Source organism: Lodderomyces beijingensis, assembly GCF_963989305.1.
Source record: "Lodderomyces beijingensis strain CBS 14171 genome assembly, chromosome: 1".
Lineage (NCBI taxonomy): Eukaryota > Fungi > Ascomycota > Pichiomycetes > Serinales > Debaryomycetaceae > Lodderomyces > Lodderomyces beijingensis.
In genome coordinates, this window is record NC_089970.1 from 301,490 (window position 1) to 320,705 (window position 19,216).

Sequence of the window (19,216 nt, forward strand, 5' to 3'; positions counted from 1 at the left end):
CTGATTACTGTAGAGGCAATAGTTTTTGTTGCCCAGCTCTGGCTCCTTGGCCTACTCTTCCTCGTCGTTTGTCTAACCGCCAACCAGCAAAAGCAACGTATGGCAGCTTGTGTTCCGGCAATCTACAAGTCTCTTCTCGTTACCGTTAGTTTAATTTATATTAACAACTTCAAACCTGAAAAGAATACATGCTACATTTTTTATATAATACCCAAATGATTAGAACAAAAAAAAAAACACACAAGTTTTTCTCTTTTATCCAATCATTTACTTCTTAGCAGTCAATCTTCTCAAGTAGAAAGCCAACTCTTCACCCTCCAAAATGTATCCATCACATCTACCGGATTGACCTGGTCTGGATGAGATGACAGCGTACAATCTACCAGCACCGAATTGGGAGTCGACAGCTGATTCAATGGCAGCAGCACCTGATCTAGAAGCCAATTTTCTCTCCAACTTGCTGGATCTCTTGACTTCTTCAGCTTCGGTACCAGCTGGAAGGTTCTTCTTCTTACCCAAAGTTGAACCGTAGTGGTTTTCGTACCATTGTCTGAATGGAGTCGCATCGATTTGGACAACAGCAGACTTGGTCAAAGTGTTGGTTCTAACCAACTCATTGTTAGAAGGGTGGTAAACAACACCTGCAATTCTAGTCTTCTTAGCAACACCTTCGGAGGCCCAAGAAAAGTTACCGGTTTCGATTCTCAAAGCTCTAAACTTTTCGTTACCTCCTCTGGTTCTAACACTGTGGATTCTCTTTGGTCCGATCTTGGTGTTGGCCGATTGTCTTCCCAACTCAAACTTTCTCTTCTTTCTGAACTGGGCTCTTTTAGCACCAGTGGCTGATCTTTTGTGGCGTGAATCTCTTGAGATACCCATATTTACCTTGAAATAGAAACGTTAGTACAAAGTCGTATCAGTTAGTGGACAACAACAAAGACAACAACAACAATAGTAACAGTTCAAGCCCATGAATCTTGGACAAATATTTCGCGAGCTCGAGCTCATATAGCCTGTAAACTTTTTTTTTTCTCTTTACCACTGTTGAGTGAAAAGCTAGTTGTAAATGGAGCCGTGCTGGATGGACGGCATGAGTTGGTCTCTTCTGCATTCCACCATTTCATTACCGTTCTTCTCCAAGTGAACCCTTCCTTTCAACGACGATGCCATCAAAATTTTTCAAACGATATTCCTTGATTCCACGCTCAGGAACACTTTTTTTCAGTATTCTCAATTGTCTTGCCTTGTCGCCGCCGTTGTTGTTGTTGTCGTCCCCTTGCTTGTCTTCCGGTTGTAAACATACACTTTGATGTCACTAATAGCTTGCAAGAAAGAGGCTCGGTATCAATGCTGTAAACGAAAATTTTTTAGTAGGGTGAAAAATAGGTTGGTGAGAGAGACAGTATCTTTTGTTAGTGTGAGTGAGATTGTTTCGTGCGACGCACAGTCAGTGAGAGACAGAGAGAGAGAGGCGAACTGTACACACGTATGTGTGTATGTGTAGGTGTGCGTACATACTGTGAATACAGGCAGTGTGTATGGGTGCAGAGAGAGAGGGAAAAACTGTACACATTTGGTAGCGTGAGTTACCAAATACGCAAGAGCTCAGTCGTGTAAGAATATATAGTTGGATTAATGAATGTTATCACGTGACTATTAGGGCTCTAACCCCAGAGCAATGAGCACAAGCTTTATCTCGTCGTTTCTTTTTCTTTCTTTTTTTTTTTTTTGGTCTTATCGATTTGATCTCAGATGACGATGATGCAATTTTGCCAAATGTCTCAAAACTTTCAACGGCGTCATATGACACAGGAGAAGAGCGAGAGATAGGCTCGAGGACTCGACCCACCTTTTACCAACAAACCGGTTGAGATCATGGAAACAATATATGATGAAATAGAGATAGAAGATTTCACATTTGATCCAGTCACTCAACTTTTCCAATATCCGTGTCCCTGCGGTGACAAATTCGCTATTAGTTTGGACGATTTGCAAGATGGCGAAGACGTTGCGGTTTGTCCCAGTTGTTCTTTAATGGTGAAGGTGATATTTGAACCTGAAGATTTACAAGAGTACATCGACGAAGTGAATGATGTGTGACAACATCATCCAGTACAGCTGTGCATTAGCCTGATTGTCAATAGTTGTCACCTTGAAGTGATCTAATCGGCGATGTCCATCCAGCAAGGTTTGATTTTTAAAAGTGGCGCCCTTTTCTAGTTGTCTTTGGCTTTGGGTCAGGGGCGTATCCAGAAATGTTTACATGGGACAAGCCGCGAGCTTTAACTGAATGCGGCAGGAAGTCCTTCAGAGCTGAGCTAAAAGGACTAGAAAGCATGGTTTCGTGTGAGTCACCGGCAAAAGGGTTAAAAAAATGGAAATGATCCCCATCGCTCAGCATGTGTGCTTGTGGAACAACTCCAGAAACATGTCTTTGCTGGCTTTTCAACTTGCATCACATTTTCTTATGTAGTGAAAACCAGTAAGCTTGTGTCATGGAGTGTCTTGGCCAATTTTAACTGAGCCCCTCTTTCAAACTGTGAAGGAAAACGATTAGTTATTAATTGATTAGTATATTCCGTGTAAAAAAAAATCTGCTCTCATCGCAGATTTTCGAATGCATATAATCTGGACCCTTTTTTTTTTTTTAGCTTTTTGAATTTCACCTCTCAAGGGCCGTGGTGTTGGTGAAATAAAAGTCTCCATTTGATCTACCTGCGTTTTGCGTTTTTGCGCTTTTGGTCAATCCAATGAGCTCGCTCACGAGGGTGATACATGCGCGTCCTCAGCGTGATTCTGCACGAAGCACCTCGTCTTTGCTTCTAGACATCAATTGACTGACCTAAAATGACGATGCAAAGTCGATGATGGAATGTAGATCTGGGTGAAATATTAGGGTTCTAAAGAAGCAGGAAGAGTGACTTCATCAAAGCCGAAATAACAATCGTCCCTTACAATAGGAAAAAAAAAAAAGAACAGGGGGGCATGGAGCGGAGGGTTGGGTGTTAGATGTGAGATGTGATGACAGAGATCAATCTACCCCACAAATATTAATAACAAATTGGCTTGTCAATATTGTGTACTCACAATGTGATCAATGCCTGACGGCTTTAATGTCGAAAATATATCACATGGATCAATGCGTCGAATAAGCAAAAACTCCGACTTGGAGTTCTAGAAATGCAAAGAAAAAGAATGATGCTAAGAAGGGTAAAGTTGGAGAAGGAAACTTTTGGGAGGAGGGGGGCTGCTTAGGTGAGGGGCCACCAGCGGTTGGGTGCAAAAGCAAAAAAACAAAGACGCGAAGCATTTCTTCACCCATCGTACCTTCATGTCTTTCTCTTCTTTTATACATTCTCCATTCCAACAGAACGCATGATTAAATGGATCGGATACATTTGAAGCATTCGAATCCACCCGACGCCAAAAAGCCTGGTCCAGAGGATGGACGGGGAAGTGGGGATGATGGGACAAATTCTACGCAGCCTCAGTGTGCAAACGAAATGCTGTGCTAGCGAAATTTTCTGTTAGATCTGTTCTGAGCAAGTAAGCACCCACAACGGCAAAATTGCGCGTCTCAGCTGCCAACATTTTTGTGGACTAGACACATGGGAGAAGATCTTCGTTAAATGGTTATATGGTTAAGAGTCTCTTTTTCGTTCTTTCTTTATTGCATTCGTGCCTTGCGCCGAGACGCAGAAACGCAGAAACGTAGAATGTGTTTCCGATCACATCATGAAGCCCTATTCCCGAGGAAAAATGGACACCGGACACCGTCATTTAGCCAGTCTATAGATTAATTAGAAAAAAAAAAACAAAGAACAAACCAAGAAACCCCAAGGAAAAAGAGAGAACTAAGGTTTCCAAATTTCCCGGTTCCGTTTGTTTAGCTCGTAGCTTTGAAATTTCGATTTTCATAAGGCATTTTTCTGTCTTCAACAAAGTTCTCAGCCCCCCTTTCGAATAGACGCATTCTTCCATGACCTCAATTGATTTTTGAAATGGCAAAAAAAAAACAATCCAGAGCAAGTGTTTAGGGTTTTCACTTTCTACTTTTCACCGTTGACTTCCCGAGGGTTAGAATACTAGGTCAGGTCAGCTTTTTATTTTGCTCTGGTAAGTGCGAATGGCAAAGCACGTGTCACGTGATACTGAGAGTGCCAAAAGATTCGTCTCGTCGAGTCACGGTCAGTCTTGCCGGTTCGTAAGGCACGAGGAAAAAAGAAAGAAAGAAAGAAAGAGTACAGCCTCGGAATTAACACGGTGTTATCTCTTCGATTTGTCCTAGCAGAATAATACCGTTTAGCACTTTTTTTTAATCAAGAATATCTAAGGTCCAACAAAACAATAACGGATTCTCTCTGTTCTTGGTTTTGTTTCTTTCCTTTGTGGTCGACAGGGCTCTCCTTTCAGATCGAGAATCTTCTTTTGTAATAGACAGTAGTTGAAAATTGAATGACCCTTATGTGAGATGCCTTAAGATAATGTCTGATCTGCAAATGATGCTAGGCGAAGGTGATTAAGTATTCTTTTCTCGTTTTTTTTTACCCTTCCCAGTAAAGGCAATATTACCGGAACAGCTGGATGTGCGATTAGCTAGTCAGTTAGCAACTTAGTTAGCCTGTTAGTAAGCGTTTTTCATTCTTCAACAGAAATTAATACGTTTGATTCTCTGTTTTTTTTTTTCTTTTTTTTAACGACTTTTTGCATGTTGGAAAGAATAAGAGAGCTCTGAGCTAAAAAAAACAAAAAAAAACAAAAAAAAACAAAAGTTAAAATGTTGCCCCCCGCCGCCAACCTACCCAACACCACCCGTCTCTCTATCATGGTATAACGGCTGAGACTGTCCTCTTGCCCGTTGTTCGTTTAAAAGTTCTCGAGACTAAGAGAATTTGTTTTGTGGCATACGATTGAATTTGCCGATTGTAGAAGTATTCCGAGTACTATTGGGAGAACAAACTACTGGGATACGAGCAAACTTTGAGGCAGATCAAGAGAGAGAAGGAGAGAGTGGGTGAGAGTGTTTATGTATATGTGTTTGTTTGTTACTATGGCTTTCTCTGAGAATTTCGTTTTACAAACGGCGCTGCTCGTGTGAAAAGTGGCTAGTGCAATTGGAAAAAAACAGAATACGATGAATCTTCGTCAACCAAATTCTTGACAACGTGACCATAGCTATTGCAAATGGGGCCCTTCCTTATGGCAAACTGACGAGGGAGATGCTGTTTTTTTTTTTTAAAAAGCTTAGACCCAAAAGTTGTATATTTTTTGTAACCAAACTTGGAGTGTTTATTTTTGCCTTTTCCCCAATCGTTTTCTCAGTAGGCTTTAAAACTAATTGATGAGGATGCTTAAAAAAAAAGTTTAGCCTAAAAGTTGTTGCTGGCAGCGAAAACTCCAAAACTTTGGTGGGGGTCGTGGTGGTAGTGGTGCTGATACCAGTGGTGATGGTGGTGATATTAAAGCCGATCGGTCTTGCAATCAAACACTAAATTTAGGTTTGAGTCTAAAATTTAAAGTTTGTGTTTTTAAGTCCCTGAAATTTTCTCCTCCGCCCACAAAAAAACACAAAAAAAAAAAGCGTTATCTCCTTAACAAAAAAAAAAAGATTCACGTGCTTAAGTCATGATCGTAAGGGCCACCTGCTAGGAACCTCCTCTCTTGCCTACACTTGCCTGATAGTCAACGTTGGTGGTGCCACTGATGTTGGAGCACTTTAGTCGGGAGCGGAGGACAGTAAAGAATAGTTTCCTTTTTTTGCACGTCTAGATGGAACAGAAGCGTTAGAATGCTGTCTGTCAAGCAGGGAGATATTATTGACATGTGTGATAAATGACGAGTTACCGGTGGCATGGTAGAAATAATGATGTCACGAAAAGAACTGTAAAGGTGGGAAATTTATTGTGATTCATTCATTCACGAAATAACACTGACGATGAAACAAGGCAAAAACAAAAAAAACAAAAAAACAACAAAAAAAGAAAAAAAGGCTAGATTGGAGATTGGATTAGACTTGATTAGATAGAAAAATCCCAGCTCTGGTACAGTCCTGGTTTGTTAACAGGTTGCATCAACCACTTTTACCAATGGTAGCTGGTGTAGAGATGAACGAATGAATGAATAAATAAATAGAATAAGGAACAATCGTTGTCTCCCTGTTTTTGGGATTATGGGGATTTTGTTCCAAAGATGGTAAAGAACGTTTTTTTTTTTTTTTTTTATTAAAGTTCTTTTGTGTTCGTCGTTGACTCAACAGGGTTGCTGCTGTCGCTGTTGTTGTTGATGCCGCTGATGCTGTTATACCAATGCAGGCCCCCATTGACTCACTTGTTTTACCTGTTTTTTTAGTTTGCCTTGCATATGGCTCTCACCCGTACGTTTGAGATACGTTTCATGGTAAATGTGGTATATATTATTGAAATTGGTTTTACTGTCTCAAGGATAAGTGGAAGTGAAGCAGAGATACCACGGAATTGGAGATTAATCTCTCCTTACGGCTTTGTTGTCAATATGACCTCTTGCCAAATCTCTTACGATTTTTTTTTTTTGCAATAGTCAAGATCAAGAAAAAAAACAACTGTAGCGGAGACAAACAAAAATTAAAAAAAAAACTGGCGTTACTTTTGCCATGTACCGCCCTTTTGCTCCCCCTTAGCAGAAGCAGAGGCAGAGAATATTCCAGTTTATGTACATCAACTGTGCTATTTTATTTTTTTGTCCACTGCATCTATCGCACCGTGAACATGTAGGGTATAATTTTTTTTTTCTCTTCTTTTTCTCTTTTAGGCGGCTTAATGTCGATCCTTGTGCCCACGGATGATCGTGTCAGCTTTGCTCATCGTTCGAAAATGCTGCTACAAAACAAAAAAAGAAGTCGAGGTGGCCCGTAGCTTGATGGGAGAGAGGGAGACAGGGAGAGGAAAACAGGGAGACGGAAGGGGGAGGTATTACAGAATAGGATCCTTGATACCGATTGTTGTTGAGTGTGTTCTTTTGTGCTGCATCTCTCTGTCAGGAATAATTTGTTTGAATCTTGGACAGTTTTGCCGTATATGTCAAACATCCAAACCCAAACCAGGAGACAGATTTTTTTTTTAAGACAAACTGCTTTCCCAACAAGAGGGACTAAATAAACGCTTTAAGTAGTATGACTTGTCTCTTACTCTGTGAAGAAAAAAAAAAGAGTAGACAGTAGTTAGTCAGTCACTTAATAATACGTACGTGGAAAAATCTGTACCAATTTATGAGTTGACAACGGGTGGAAAATGAAAGTAAAAAGGCACATCTACATATATCCATCTAGTTCTCCACAAGAGACACCAGCTACTAGCGACTAGCTACTAGTTACCGCAGGGTATAAATATCCAACGGTTGGCTAATAACAAAACTGTAGTGTACATATATACATACATATATATATTTGCTTAGAATCAACAACGTGATTCGAGTTTTCTTTTACAAAACCGAATTATACATTAAACTTCTCCGTTATCGCCACCACCACCCCCACCATCATCATCGTCCTTATCATCATCATTCGGTATTTTTTTGCAAGTTAGAAGAAGAAAAAAACGACAACAAAAGAACAAAGCCCTTTTTGCTCCTTACTCATGACCAAAACCTAGTTTGGACGAAAGTAAGCAAGCAAGACGGAAAGAAAGAAAGAAAGAAAGGTAAAGAGACATAGAGAAGCAGCAGAAGAAGCAGAAGAAGCAAAAGAAGCAGAAGAAGCAAGAAGGACACACTCCCAACCCTCTTCAAATTCATTCTGTTCCACCCAAGTCAATCATACTTCATTTAGCATTTGCTTAACTTTACTTTACTCAATTCAGTAGTTGGTGTATATACTGACTTATCGAAACACCCAAAAAACGCACACACACACGCACGCACCGCATACACACGCCGTATATTAGAGAGAGAACTTTCAGGAGAGCTTGAACCAGATTTCAAACAGGCCTCAAGAAAATTAACAACGGCAACAACGGCAATAGCGACAACCACAACCAAAAAGCAGTGTCATTTCCTCCAGATAGGTTTATTAGGAAACTAGGAAATAAACCATTGCAGCACTAGCACAACTCCAAAAAGACATAAAGATTACTCAAGGCGCAAAGAGGAGTAGCGGAATTTACATCATTTTTTTTTTTTTTTTTTTTTTTATTTTTACAACTGGCATAGTTGCATCATCATAATCGATAATCCCTGCTGGGCTCGTCGAGTTTTCTTTTAGAAGAGCTGGTCTCATCTATCAAGTATTCATTCTTATTTCACCAGACTATGTTTCATAAGAATCCAGTTTACCAAAACCCCCGAGACGCATATTTGCCCCATAATAGTACTCGAGAAGCAATGATTATCCCAAGTCAACAGCTTCCTCCGCCACCGGCTCACCAGCTGCTCCATGATCGACTGCAGAGCATCAACTCCCAATTTCAGCACCTGCAGCACCCGCAGCATCCACCTCATTTGCCTTCACTCCGCCTCCATGAAGGCCAGTATTCCGAAACAGGCCTCCAGCAGAGTCAAATGGCCCAGGGACAGCCTTCGCCTCGACATCAGGTGTTTCCTTATGGACAACCTGAAATACCGCCTGCAGGCATGATGGTCCCGCCTCCACCAATGGCGCAGCCTATATCTTACCAGGCAATGCCCACTCATCATAATCCCCACGTGCTGGCAATTCATGAAGTTCACCACGACAACGGCTCTCACTTGTCGACGAGAAGAGGTCCGTGGTCGCCTTTGGAAGATAAGAAATTGCTAGACTTGATCACACTCTATGGACCAACCAATTGGGTCAGGATCTCCAATAGTCTCGAAACACGGACTCCCAAGCAATGCAGAGAACGATACCACCAGAATTTGAAGCCAAGTTTGAACCGGGCACCAATTTCACCAGAAGAAGGCGACTTGATTGAGAAATTGGTGGCGCAGCATGGCAAGAAATGGGCAGAAATCTCGCGCCACCTTAATGGGAGGTCAGACAATGCCATCAAGAACTGGTGGAACGGTGGTGCAAACAGAAGGCGCAGAGCAAGCATAGTTTCAGTTGGCAACAGTCACCAGGATGGCGACAAATGGAGCAACAATGAATTAAAGAGAAAGTCCACCGATGGCGATGAGTTTGCCAGTCACCGAGGCAAATCTACTTCGACGTTACCACCACCACCTCAACCATTGGCATCACAATTGCCAAGTGTAAACACAATTCCGCATCCGCATCCTCATGCTCATGCTCATGCTCATGCTCATGCTAATCCTAATCCTAATCCTAATCCTCACCCGCTTCCTCACCAATTGACCCAAGTCTCCAATGCGCCACACTTGCCCCAGATTTCATTCAATACTTCGATGTTTGGTAAGAAAAACAATTCTGAAAAACCCACAATTCCAAGCATCAGCGACTCGTTGAAGCCGACTACGCCACCACCCGTCATAATCAATGGCCAGCTACCATGGAAACCATTGGGTTCAAGATCAGCCAGCTTTGATCTAAACTCGGCCACATTACCACCTATAATACAAAGCAACAAGAGAAGATTGATTGATGACCAGTTCAATCGCCGCCACTCCAGTGCCACTTCGATGTTGATTCAAGCGCATTCAAACGGCTCGCATCTCAACTTGCAGCATTCATATCCATCCTTGCCCAATTTCCAACCTGTGAGCGGCAACGTGTCCCCATCTTACCATGGTTCCCCTTTGATGATGAACTCGGTGGTTTCGAGAAACAACTCCGATAGCCACTTTGAGTTGATGAACAATTCAACCAATGCATCCTCGCGCAGATCGAGCTTGATTGCACCAGAGTATTTCCCGAATGCGTTTGGTAAAAATGCCGACTCGCAGCTACACAAGAGACACATTTCGCAGAATTCCTCCTTTAATTCTCCACAATTGACTCCACTGACTAGATTCTCGGTTTGCTCTGCCAACTCGATATTGAATCCTTCATCGTTGAGCAATGCTTCCGTCACCATGTCATCTTATAAGAATGAACATTCGACAAGCAGCACTTCTATCCATCGAGCTGTTGAAGAAGAGGACTACGATGAAGAATCGAAAACGAGCGGTGTATCCAAGACATCGGAGAGCAGAGACACCATCACTGGACCTTCGGTGCAAGAAGAAGAAGATCGTCATCACCATCCTACCGACAAGAAAAGCATAGTAGATGAAGAAAAGAGTCATACATCAAAAATATCTGTTTCTTCACTACTTGCATAACCCACCACCACCACCACACAAACGCACAAACACCCCCCCTCCCCCCACTTTTTTGATCAGAGTCATTACAATATATTTTTGTACTTATCCTGTTGATTTTCCAAAAAAACTTTCTTTGAGAGAAACTCATTTTTTTTTAAAAAAAATCTTTATGAAACGACAAACGAAAAAAAAAGTTCTTATTTGGCAAAAGAATATAGATTATTTAATTGCTCCAGCTTTTATTTTGAGAACACATCTTTTTTCACTTTGCTTGATTGAGAATACAAATTTGAAAAGAAGAAAGTCTTTTCCAAAAACTTTGTTTGTCTATGGTATGAATTGTAGATCTCTAAATAGTGCTGTCGCGTTGGTACGGTGGTGCTCTCGAGTCTATGTCTCATGTGCCAGTGTCGTGAATTTTCCGACACTCGTTATCTTGGGAGGGTATAGGTGTTAGGACTAATGGTGGTAGTAGTGGGCCAGGTCTTTCAATCTAAATTTTGAAAGATTGTCCAAGACCACCCTTCCGGTTGTATTTCTGGATACATTTTTATAAGATAAGCCATGGTGTTGACAGCCAAGGAGCAAGATGCAATTCTCCAGAGCTGCATCAGCGACATTAAACAACAGTCAAATTTGATGAAGAAAGACCTAGACGAAAACAAACTACTACCAGCCCTCAAGCACTGTTCCAACCTTTTGAATGAGTTGAGAGCCAATCAATTGACCCCCAAGCAGTACTATGAGATGTACATGATGGTTTTTGATGCGTTGGAGATATTAAGCGGCTACTTGCTCAGTAGCTACAATGCAAAGATGAAGAAGAAGTCGAAAAGTGACGATAGTGCTGCCAACGGCAGCGGCAGCAGCAAGGGTTCACCGAAATCACAAAAGGTTAACAACAACACAACGTCTGCGTTTTTGGCGGATCTCTATGAAATTGTGCAGTACTCGGGAAACATTATACCTCGATTATACATGATGATTGTTATCGGAACAACGTACATGAATACCAAAGGAGCTCCAACTAAGGACTTGATGAAAGATATGACCGAGATGTGCCACGGGGTGCAGTATCCAATTCGAGGCTTGTTCCTACGCTACTACTTGTCGCAGAGAACAAAGAACTTGTTGCCGTATGAGACAAGAGCCGACTTTAACGAAACTGTTGATTTTCTCATTGCAAATTTCATTGAGATGAACAAGTTGTGGGTTAGATTGCAGCATCAGGGCCATTCATCCGAGCGAGAGATTAGATACAGAGAGCGTGAAGAGTTGAAGATTCTTGTGGGTTCGAATTTGGTTCGCTTGAGTGAAATAATGGACAACTACAAAGACACGACTGAAGAAGCAGAAGCAGAAGCAGGAGCAGAGACAGAAGCGAGTAGTGGGTTTTCACAGATTGAATTTTACAAGGAAAAGGTCTTTCCTACCATTGTTGAGCAGATTATTCAGTGCCGGGACCACTTGGCCCAGACTTATTTGATCGACGTCTTGATCCAGATTTTCCCCGACGAATTCCACTTTGCCACGTTAGACACATTGTTGAACCAAGTGTTTCTTAGCTTGCATCCCACGTTGAACAAGAGCGAGTTGGTGAGTGCCTTGATAGAAAAGTTTATTTCGTACAACAAATTCGCCGAAGACGCATCCACTGAAGTAGAAGAAGAAAAAGGAGAAGAAGAAGAAGAAGAAGAAGAAGAGGGCGAGGTCAATGGGGACACAGGAGGAGCAAGAGCCAGAGTCGATTTTGGCAAATTAATTGACATTTTCTGGAACTTTTACATGAAATTGAACGAAGTTGACCCCAACTTGTCACCTGCAGAGCACAGCAGCTTGTTGCAGTCCTTCATCAAATTGTCGCTTACTTTTGACCCGGGCAATTTCAAAATTCTAGACACCATCTACAAGTTTGGCTCTGAACAATTGATCAAGGACCCAGAGCAAAGTGTAGAGCAGCAGGAAATGCTATTGCACTTGCTCCTTGAGTCTGTCTGCCATTTCAAAAACATAAAGACAATCTTGACTTTTCAGAATTTCTTTACATTTTACGAAAAGTTGAATCCCAGCTCGCAACACGAGATTTCGATTGCGCTCATCGATAATATCTTGCAAGTCCACGCGGGTGATTACTTCAGCAGTATCAACGAGATTGATGAGATTTTCAAGTTCATGACGGTTTTAACAAAACAGAGCATTGGAAAATTGGATACGGCAAAGGACTTGGGTGTGACGAGAACTTTCAAAATCAACAATGGCGAAAAATTAATCACCCCCGATTACCTTGAAACGCAAGAAAAAGTGTGCAAATTGATCCAAATAGTAGACGATCCAAGTGATTTGCCCAAGAGCATTGCCAATTTGATATACTTGAGGAAAAAGTATTTGAACAAGAATTTCGAAAGCATCATATACACCTATCCTACGTTATTGTCCAAATTGCTTTACAAATTAAAGTTGCTTGGTTATTCCAAGTTGCGGATAAGAGACCAGCAGAGTCGTGCAAAGCTCGATCGCCTTTTGATATCCAATTTCAAAAACTTGTCGGTCATCATTGATGAATTGTATCAAGTGCATCACGAGTATTCATCTGAGCTAATTTTAAACTTGTACCTAAATGCCGCTTCTGTTGCCGACCAGTTGCAATTGAGTTCGATTGCGTTTGAGTTGTTCAATCAATGCTTTGTCGTTTATGAAGAGAACTTGCACATATCGGCACACCAGTATAAACCCTACAGCGAGACTAGCGCTTACGATTCACTTGCGAGTGGCTCGGTTGCTTATCAGTCAATAACTGCACTTGCCAACGCACTAGTGACGACCAGGAATTTGAGCAGAGAGAATTACGATGACTTGATTACGAGATTGACATTGTCGGGAAGCAAATTGCTGAAGAAGCAAGACCAGTGTCGAGCTGTTTACTCGTGTGCCCACTTGTGGTGGTGGACTGAATTCTTGTTGTCTCCCGGGGAGAAATCTCCAACCGTTGTACAGGAAAACAGAGGAAAAGAGAAAGGGGAGCACACGGTGGAGGACAAGGGGGAGGACAAAGGGGAAGAAAAAGGAAAAGACAAGGGGGAAGAAAAAGGGGAGGACGAACTGGCTCTTTTATACCGAGACCCCAAACGAGTATTGGAATGCTTACAACGATCTTTGAAAATAGCAGATTCAAGCATGGATCCCTACCTCACCTTGAAGTTATTCATTGAGATCTTGAACGAGTGTCTCTTTTACAATATCCATGGAAATGCCATGGTGGATAGCCGATATATCAATGGGTTGATCAGTTTGGTGAGGACCAACATGGATAACTTGAAAGAGGAAGGAGACGGCGATTTCGACAACGACCAAGACAGTAAAGAAGCAAGACTATGGAATCACTGTCAGCTATTCTTCAACCAGACCATCAAATATGTCACTGAACAGCAAGAATCCGAAGATAGATTTGCAGGTGTCTTTGCATGATTATATCAACACCTATATATATATATATCCGGATATATATACCCGGTAAATAGAAACAACTCTATTGTCCTGTGAATGAAAATGGAATCCAACGGCGATCGAATCCGTCCGACCCAACTAGCTCTACGGAGATACCCGGACCATACCGGTTCTCGGAGATTACTGCCAAATGCCATTTGCACCTCTTACCAACGAGGTATAGCCCCGACAAGGCTTAGAAGGGTGTCAAAGAGCAAGTTGACTAAGTTGCCGTCACTCTCAAATCAACGCACTTGGTAGCTGTGTCCTGTTAAACACTCGCCCGAAATGACGTCAGATGCGACATGGGTTGCTGCCGGGCTATGCTTCGCGACATCAAAGAAAAAATGTCGCAGACAGAAAATCCCCAGTTCCCGAAGTACACCCAATGGCCCCGTGAGCGAGCCACCACTCTGACCTGGGCTGCTCCTCTTTCCTTATCCCTTCCGTTTTGTTGAAGCCGGCGGCTGTGCCAAAGACGCTTAACAGCACCGAGTGGAAATGAAGAACAGAAGAAAACAAAAAGAACCCAGCTTTTCGGGGTTCTGGAATTTCGGACAAGTACTGCGTTGACGGGCTTCTACTGAAGAGAAATGTCGTTCTTTCAATGTCGGTGCGCAGCATATGCGCACTTTCGTGTCTTGAGATTCTTCAACCCCGTACCCTTTTAACTGCGGACACACCCTGCTGGAAAATGACATAGCAACTTGCGTTGTACTAGAGGGCATCGATAGAAGGCTACAGTTTAGAGCCTCTAGCAGTTGGTTGTTTCCTATCCAGGCGACGCTTGAAAGCCTTTCCATGTAAACGTGGATGCTGTTGAAGTGCTGAGAAAAGAAAACTGTCTGGGGGATGTGGTGTGGCGTGGCGACATTTGCGACATTTGGTGTCTCTCTCACTTTCTCCCTCTATTTTTTTTTACAACCAAATCAAGGAGAATTATATCACCAGAGAGCATTCCACAGCTTTCAAAGAAAACTTTTCACGATCTGATGTCAGCATGAGCCATAGGCATCGAGACTATAACCTTTGGAACATGTTGAATCACGGCACGGTTAGGGATGCCGCTTCTCCGCCGGTTGACGGAGCCCTTGATCGTCCAATTGTTGAGGATCAGTTACTCGAGCAAAGCGAGCAAGAAGCACTGTTTTTGCCTCCGTCTTATAATGATTTTTCCAATGACGACGGCGATGAACACAAGCCATTGATGAATGATGACGAGAAGAAGAACAAGAAGGAGGAGGAAATGGTTGATGAGCCATATTCGTTCGATGAGAAGAAGAGGCTTGAAGACTTGGAAGCACATCCTTTGATTAATGATCCTAAAGCTCCAATCAACAACAACAACAACAACAAAATGAACAAAAAGCTTTGTGCTGTTGGACTTGCATTCAAAGCTGCAGTAATTTTTGGTATTGTGTGGCTCGTGTGCTCGTTTTATGGTGTCAATGTCGGGTCTTGGTTTGGCTGTGACCACGCCATGAGACCCCACTTGGCGAGTTTCGCTGACATTGTCGAGTCTATGGATGGTGAAAAAATTTACCACCCAAGTTTCCTTTTCAGAAATGCCATGGATTTCGTCGATACCACCGTCAACATCGCTAGCATCACCCCAGAATCAAACGGCGAGAGTGACACCAGCAAGGCCAAAGAGATTCAAGCTGTTTCGAACCCGTTTGTGCCTAGTCCCAGATACGGCAAGCCAATTTACAAGACTATTTTGGTTAATCACACCTTTGCCAACAGTTATGGAAAGCCCTACGTTTCGAAATTCTCTATCCCAAAGAATGTCACCTTCAACGCCGTGGTGTTGGAGTTGTTGACGGAAGTTGATGGTGTTCAGTTTGACAGATTGGCTCATGTTGTTGTCAATGATGTTGAAATATGGAGAACTTCAACCATTGAACCTGGTGGAAGAAAAGCATTTAGCATCTACAACAAGGATGTAACCAAGTATGCTAAATTGTTTGAAGGTAAAGACAATGAGATTTTATTTGATTTGGGCAACCTTGTCAATGACAAGTATACCGGAGCTTTCAATATTACTTTGGCAGCAGAGTTCTTCCACTATGAGCCTCATGGTCATGATCACAACGACAAAAAGCCGCACAAGGGCCATAAAGACCATAAAGACCATGAGAGTCACAAGGTTGACCAGTTGATGGCACAAAAAAACAAAGGTTACGAATCAGACTCGGACTCGGACTCGGACTCTGGCTCAGACTCAGAAGACATTAAAGTTGAGCACGCAAAGCTTTCAGACTTGATTGGCAGAATCGGAGGCGTTCGATTGATCAATTCACACTTGTGGGATGGCGACAAGCGTGAGGAAAGACACGAGAGGGGCGAAGAACACAAAAGAGAGGAACCCAAGAGAAAGCACCACAAGGGTGGCCACAGGAAACACAAAAGGCCAGACCACAAAAAGCCAGATCATGAAAAGCCTCCTCATGGTAAACCACCACACCCACCACATAAACCTCCCCACGGACCACCACATGATAAACCACCACATGAACCTCCCCACGGACCACCCCACGGACCACCCCACGGACCACCACATGAACCTCCCCACGGACCTCCCCACGGACCACCCCATGGACCACCCCATGGACCACCCCACGGACCACCCCACGGACCCCCTCATGGACCTCCCCACGGAAAGCTTCCTTATTTGGCCCCCCACCACCCTGGGGCTCCTCACTCGGGACCTCATTCAGGACCTCATGAAAACCCATACCATCCACCTCATGAAGATGGCCATTTGTTCAAGATTATGAGACCCGCAGACAAGGTTCACGCATTGACCACAGCTGACAAGGGCCAAGCTCCTGTCGATTACCTTGCGGCCAAGAGATTGAAGGTCAAGTTGCCAACGGTTGCCAAGAATACAACTCGTTTGCAGCTTGCCGTTTTCACTTCGGGCAACTCAGCAGAAGAGTTTTGGTACACAAACGTTCTCGATGAATTCAAGGACATTTTCAAGGAGGAAGGAAACGAATTCATCGCCAAAGGACCCTTGAGATTCGTCAATATTTACTTTAACGGCGAGAAGATTGCTTCTCAAACCCCAGAACCTGTCATTTTCACCGGCGGCATCTCGCCTGCGTTGTGGTCTCCAGTGGTGTCGATCTCAGCATTTGATGTTGGTGCCATCGATCTCGATGTTACACCATTGTTGCCGTTCCTTTGGGAACACCAAAACATCGGCGACCAGTTTTTGGAGATTGAAATCAGTAATGGTCTTGGTGAAGTTGGACTCTACAATTACACTTCAGTTAACGAGAATTGGGTAACTTCAGCAAACTTGTTGGCCTTTGAGCATCCAGACGTGGTGGACTCGTCAGGTGCATTGATCAATGTTGACCATCGCGATAGAGCATCGGCTACCCCTATTGCCATTCCATTCACCCATTCCTTCCAGCAGATTGTCAATGGTATCTTTAGTGCTCAAATCATCAGTGACTTGAGCTTCACCTTGAAGAACAACAAGACGTTGAACACCACATTCAGTTCATACTCCAAAGGTGAGATATCAAACATCCAGCACTACGGCGCCGATGGTAATGTTCAACGGTTGGTCCATGTGGGTCATTCGTCAAGTTCGATTTTCATTGAAGATAAAGACATTGCAGCAGACCATCAGCCAGAGACCGTGAAATGCCACAAGAAGAAGTTGCCCTTGAATCTTATCCACTCGGTAGACACCTCGTTGAGCTACCCATTGGTGTTGAGCACCACGTTGAAGCACAAGGAGATTGGCAATGACGCAGATTATGATATTGAGTTTGATGTCCACATTGTTGACGTTAGCGATTTGGAAATGAAGTTTGACGGCAATTTCGCCGACATCAACATCAGAACTCGTCAAAATGGAACTTCGACTTTTATTCTTTCCGATAAGGGCAATCACGGATTCGGAAGTTTGACTACAAAGTACAAGAACAGGATTGACTTTGGCAAGGACTTTAAGAAGGGGTTCGATAGAAGAGTAGATGCTGTGAATGGAACCGTTGTTCACGAGCAGTTGGAGTTTCGTCCACGCGGACACGGCCGCCACCACCGCAAGCCAAAACACCATGGCAAAGGAAATCACCATGGAGCAGGAAAAAATTTCCACGACATGCACGGAGAGCACAGAGGCGAATCGTTGTCGCTTTGGAAGAGAATCATGGCTAAATTTATGAGACGTCCATGCACGAGACCAAGCGCAGTTGGAATCTTGGATGCCCCCTTCTGGAAATTTGCAGGTCCACGTCGCTTGGCTCGCCAATTATTGAGAACTTTTTCTGAAAATAAAAATGACGGGTTTAACCTAAGGTCCGCGCATGGTTTTGAAAGCCCACGTTTAGGAGACTGATTTGACTCTCGGTTTGTTTGTTTGTTTGATATTTTTTTATTTTTATGTCTATGCGCTTCTGTGAAGCCCAATTTTTTTTACAAGTGATTTATATATTGATTTATATATTGATTTATATATTGATTTAAACGGTGCTATTCTGTTCTATTTTGCATTTCTCTCTCTCAAGTTTAGCCAAACCCGGACCATTCGATGGAGAAACACAACGGCACCTCGTCCTCAAACAACAGCAGCACATACTCATCATCCACCGTGACATCATCCTCCGCCCCGCCCTGTTCCCGTGTGTTTGCATCCCGCGAGCCCATAACAATCATATTTTTCTTGACGCTAGTAGCCAACCTCCCACCACTGATAATCTCATACATATCAACAAACTCAAACCTGACGATCGAATACGAATGATACCGCAAGGGATCACCGGGATAAAGCACCAAATCACCACCGAATTTCAACCCGGGGTTAATGTAAAAACCCCGGTCTTGCAAAAAAGCGTAGTATCTGAAATGCCGTTTGAAATTGCGGCGGTCGCGACGGGACGCATTGGATAAGTAGGACTCGATATATGCCCGGGTTGGAATCTCGTGTGTGCGCGCTATCCCATGATCATAACCTGTGGGGTCCATGTTGGGTATAGTGACCATATTCTCCCCTGGTTCGACTTGATTTGTCTGGGTGCAAGATTGCAATTTCGCCAAGCGGTACGATAGTTGGTCCACAAGGCGGGCCACGTCCATTTTCACTAGCCATAGTGTCTCGTAGATGTTGAGCTTGAGTGGGATCGAGAGGAATATGTTCTGTTGCGGGAACTGCGGTAGTGTCCCTGATAACAAGCCGAGGATGTGGTGGTCGTTGCGGAGAGTCCTGATGTCTTCTACGTTGAATAGGAGGACTTCGGGGTTGTGGCGCGGTGATATTACTGGAAGTATAATTTTCTGCGGTGCTTGAGCGGTGGAAGCTGAGGAGCTGGCATTTTCCGTTGTTTGGGTATCTAGTTTGGTTTGCACTATAGTTGGATCGGCATCTTGCATAGCTGGGTTGGGGGTTGGTGTGTTGAAAGAAATATGACTTTCACGTCAATTGGATCCAGCTCTCTGGTCATCTCGCACAAGGCTATTTTTTCAAAATAAAAAAAATGCACCACCTCCACTATCTTACTTT

General features: G+C 43.2%; 5 protein-coding genes across 5 annotated transcripts; 3 read left to right on the top strand and 2 right to left on the bottom strand. All coding sequences in view use genetic code 12, as the record gives it.

Moving 5' to 3' along the window:
• Window positions 1-267: 267 nt before the first annotated feature.
• Window positions 268-879, bottom strand: LODBEIA_P01290 (40S ribosomal protein eS8; the record flags this gene model as incomplete). The annotated part of the gene is made up of 1 exon (XM_066971161.1): window positions 268-879. One exon carries the CDS (start codon window positions 877-879, stop codon window positions 268-270), a length of 612 nt encoding a protein of 203 aa, XP_066827067.1.
• A 7,401-nt stretch (window positions 880-8,280) lies between these two features.
• LODBEIA_P01300 (uncharacterized protein) lies at window positions 8,281-10,230 on the top strand (the record flags this gene model as incomplete). The annotated part of the gene is made up of 1 exon (XM_066971173.1): window positions 8,281-10,230. The coding sequence occupies one exon, from the start codon at window positions 8,281-8,283 to the stop codon at window positions 10,228-10,230; it is 1,950 nt and encodes a 649-aa protein (XP_066827068.1).
• Window positions 10,231-10,776: 546 nt separating this feature from the next.
• On the top strand, window positions 10,777-13,677 carry LODBEIA_P01310 (uncharacterized protein; the record flags this gene model as incomplete). The annotated part of the gene is made up of 1 exon (XM_066971184.1): window positions 10,777-13,677. The coding sequence occupies one exon, from the start codon at window positions 10,777-10,779 to the stop codon at window positions 13,675-13,677; it is 2,901 nt and encodes a 966-aa protein (XP_066827069.1).
• A 1,018-nt stretch (window positions 13,678-14,695) lies between these two features.
• On the top strand, window positions 14,696-18,055 carry LODBEIA_P01320 (uncharacterized protein; the record flags this gene model as incomplete). The annotated part of the gene is made up of 1 exon (XM_066971195.1): window positions 14,696-18,055. The coding sequence occupies one exon, from the start codon at window positions 14,696-14,698 to the stop codon at window positions 18,053-18,055; it is 3,360 nt and encodes a 1,119-aa protein (XP_066827070.1).
• Window positions 18,056-18,225: 170 nt separating this feature from the next.
• LODBEIA_P01330 (uncharacterized protein) lies at window positions 18,226-19,086 on the bottom strand (the record flags this gene model as incomplete). Its single annotated transcript, XM_066971206.1, has 1 exon — window positions 18,226-19,086. The coding sequence occupies one exon, from the start codon at window positions 19,084-19,086 to the stop codon at window positions 18,226-18,228; it is 861 nt and encodes a 286-aa protein (XP_066827071.1).
• Window positions 19,087-19,216: the final 130 nt, after the last annotated feature.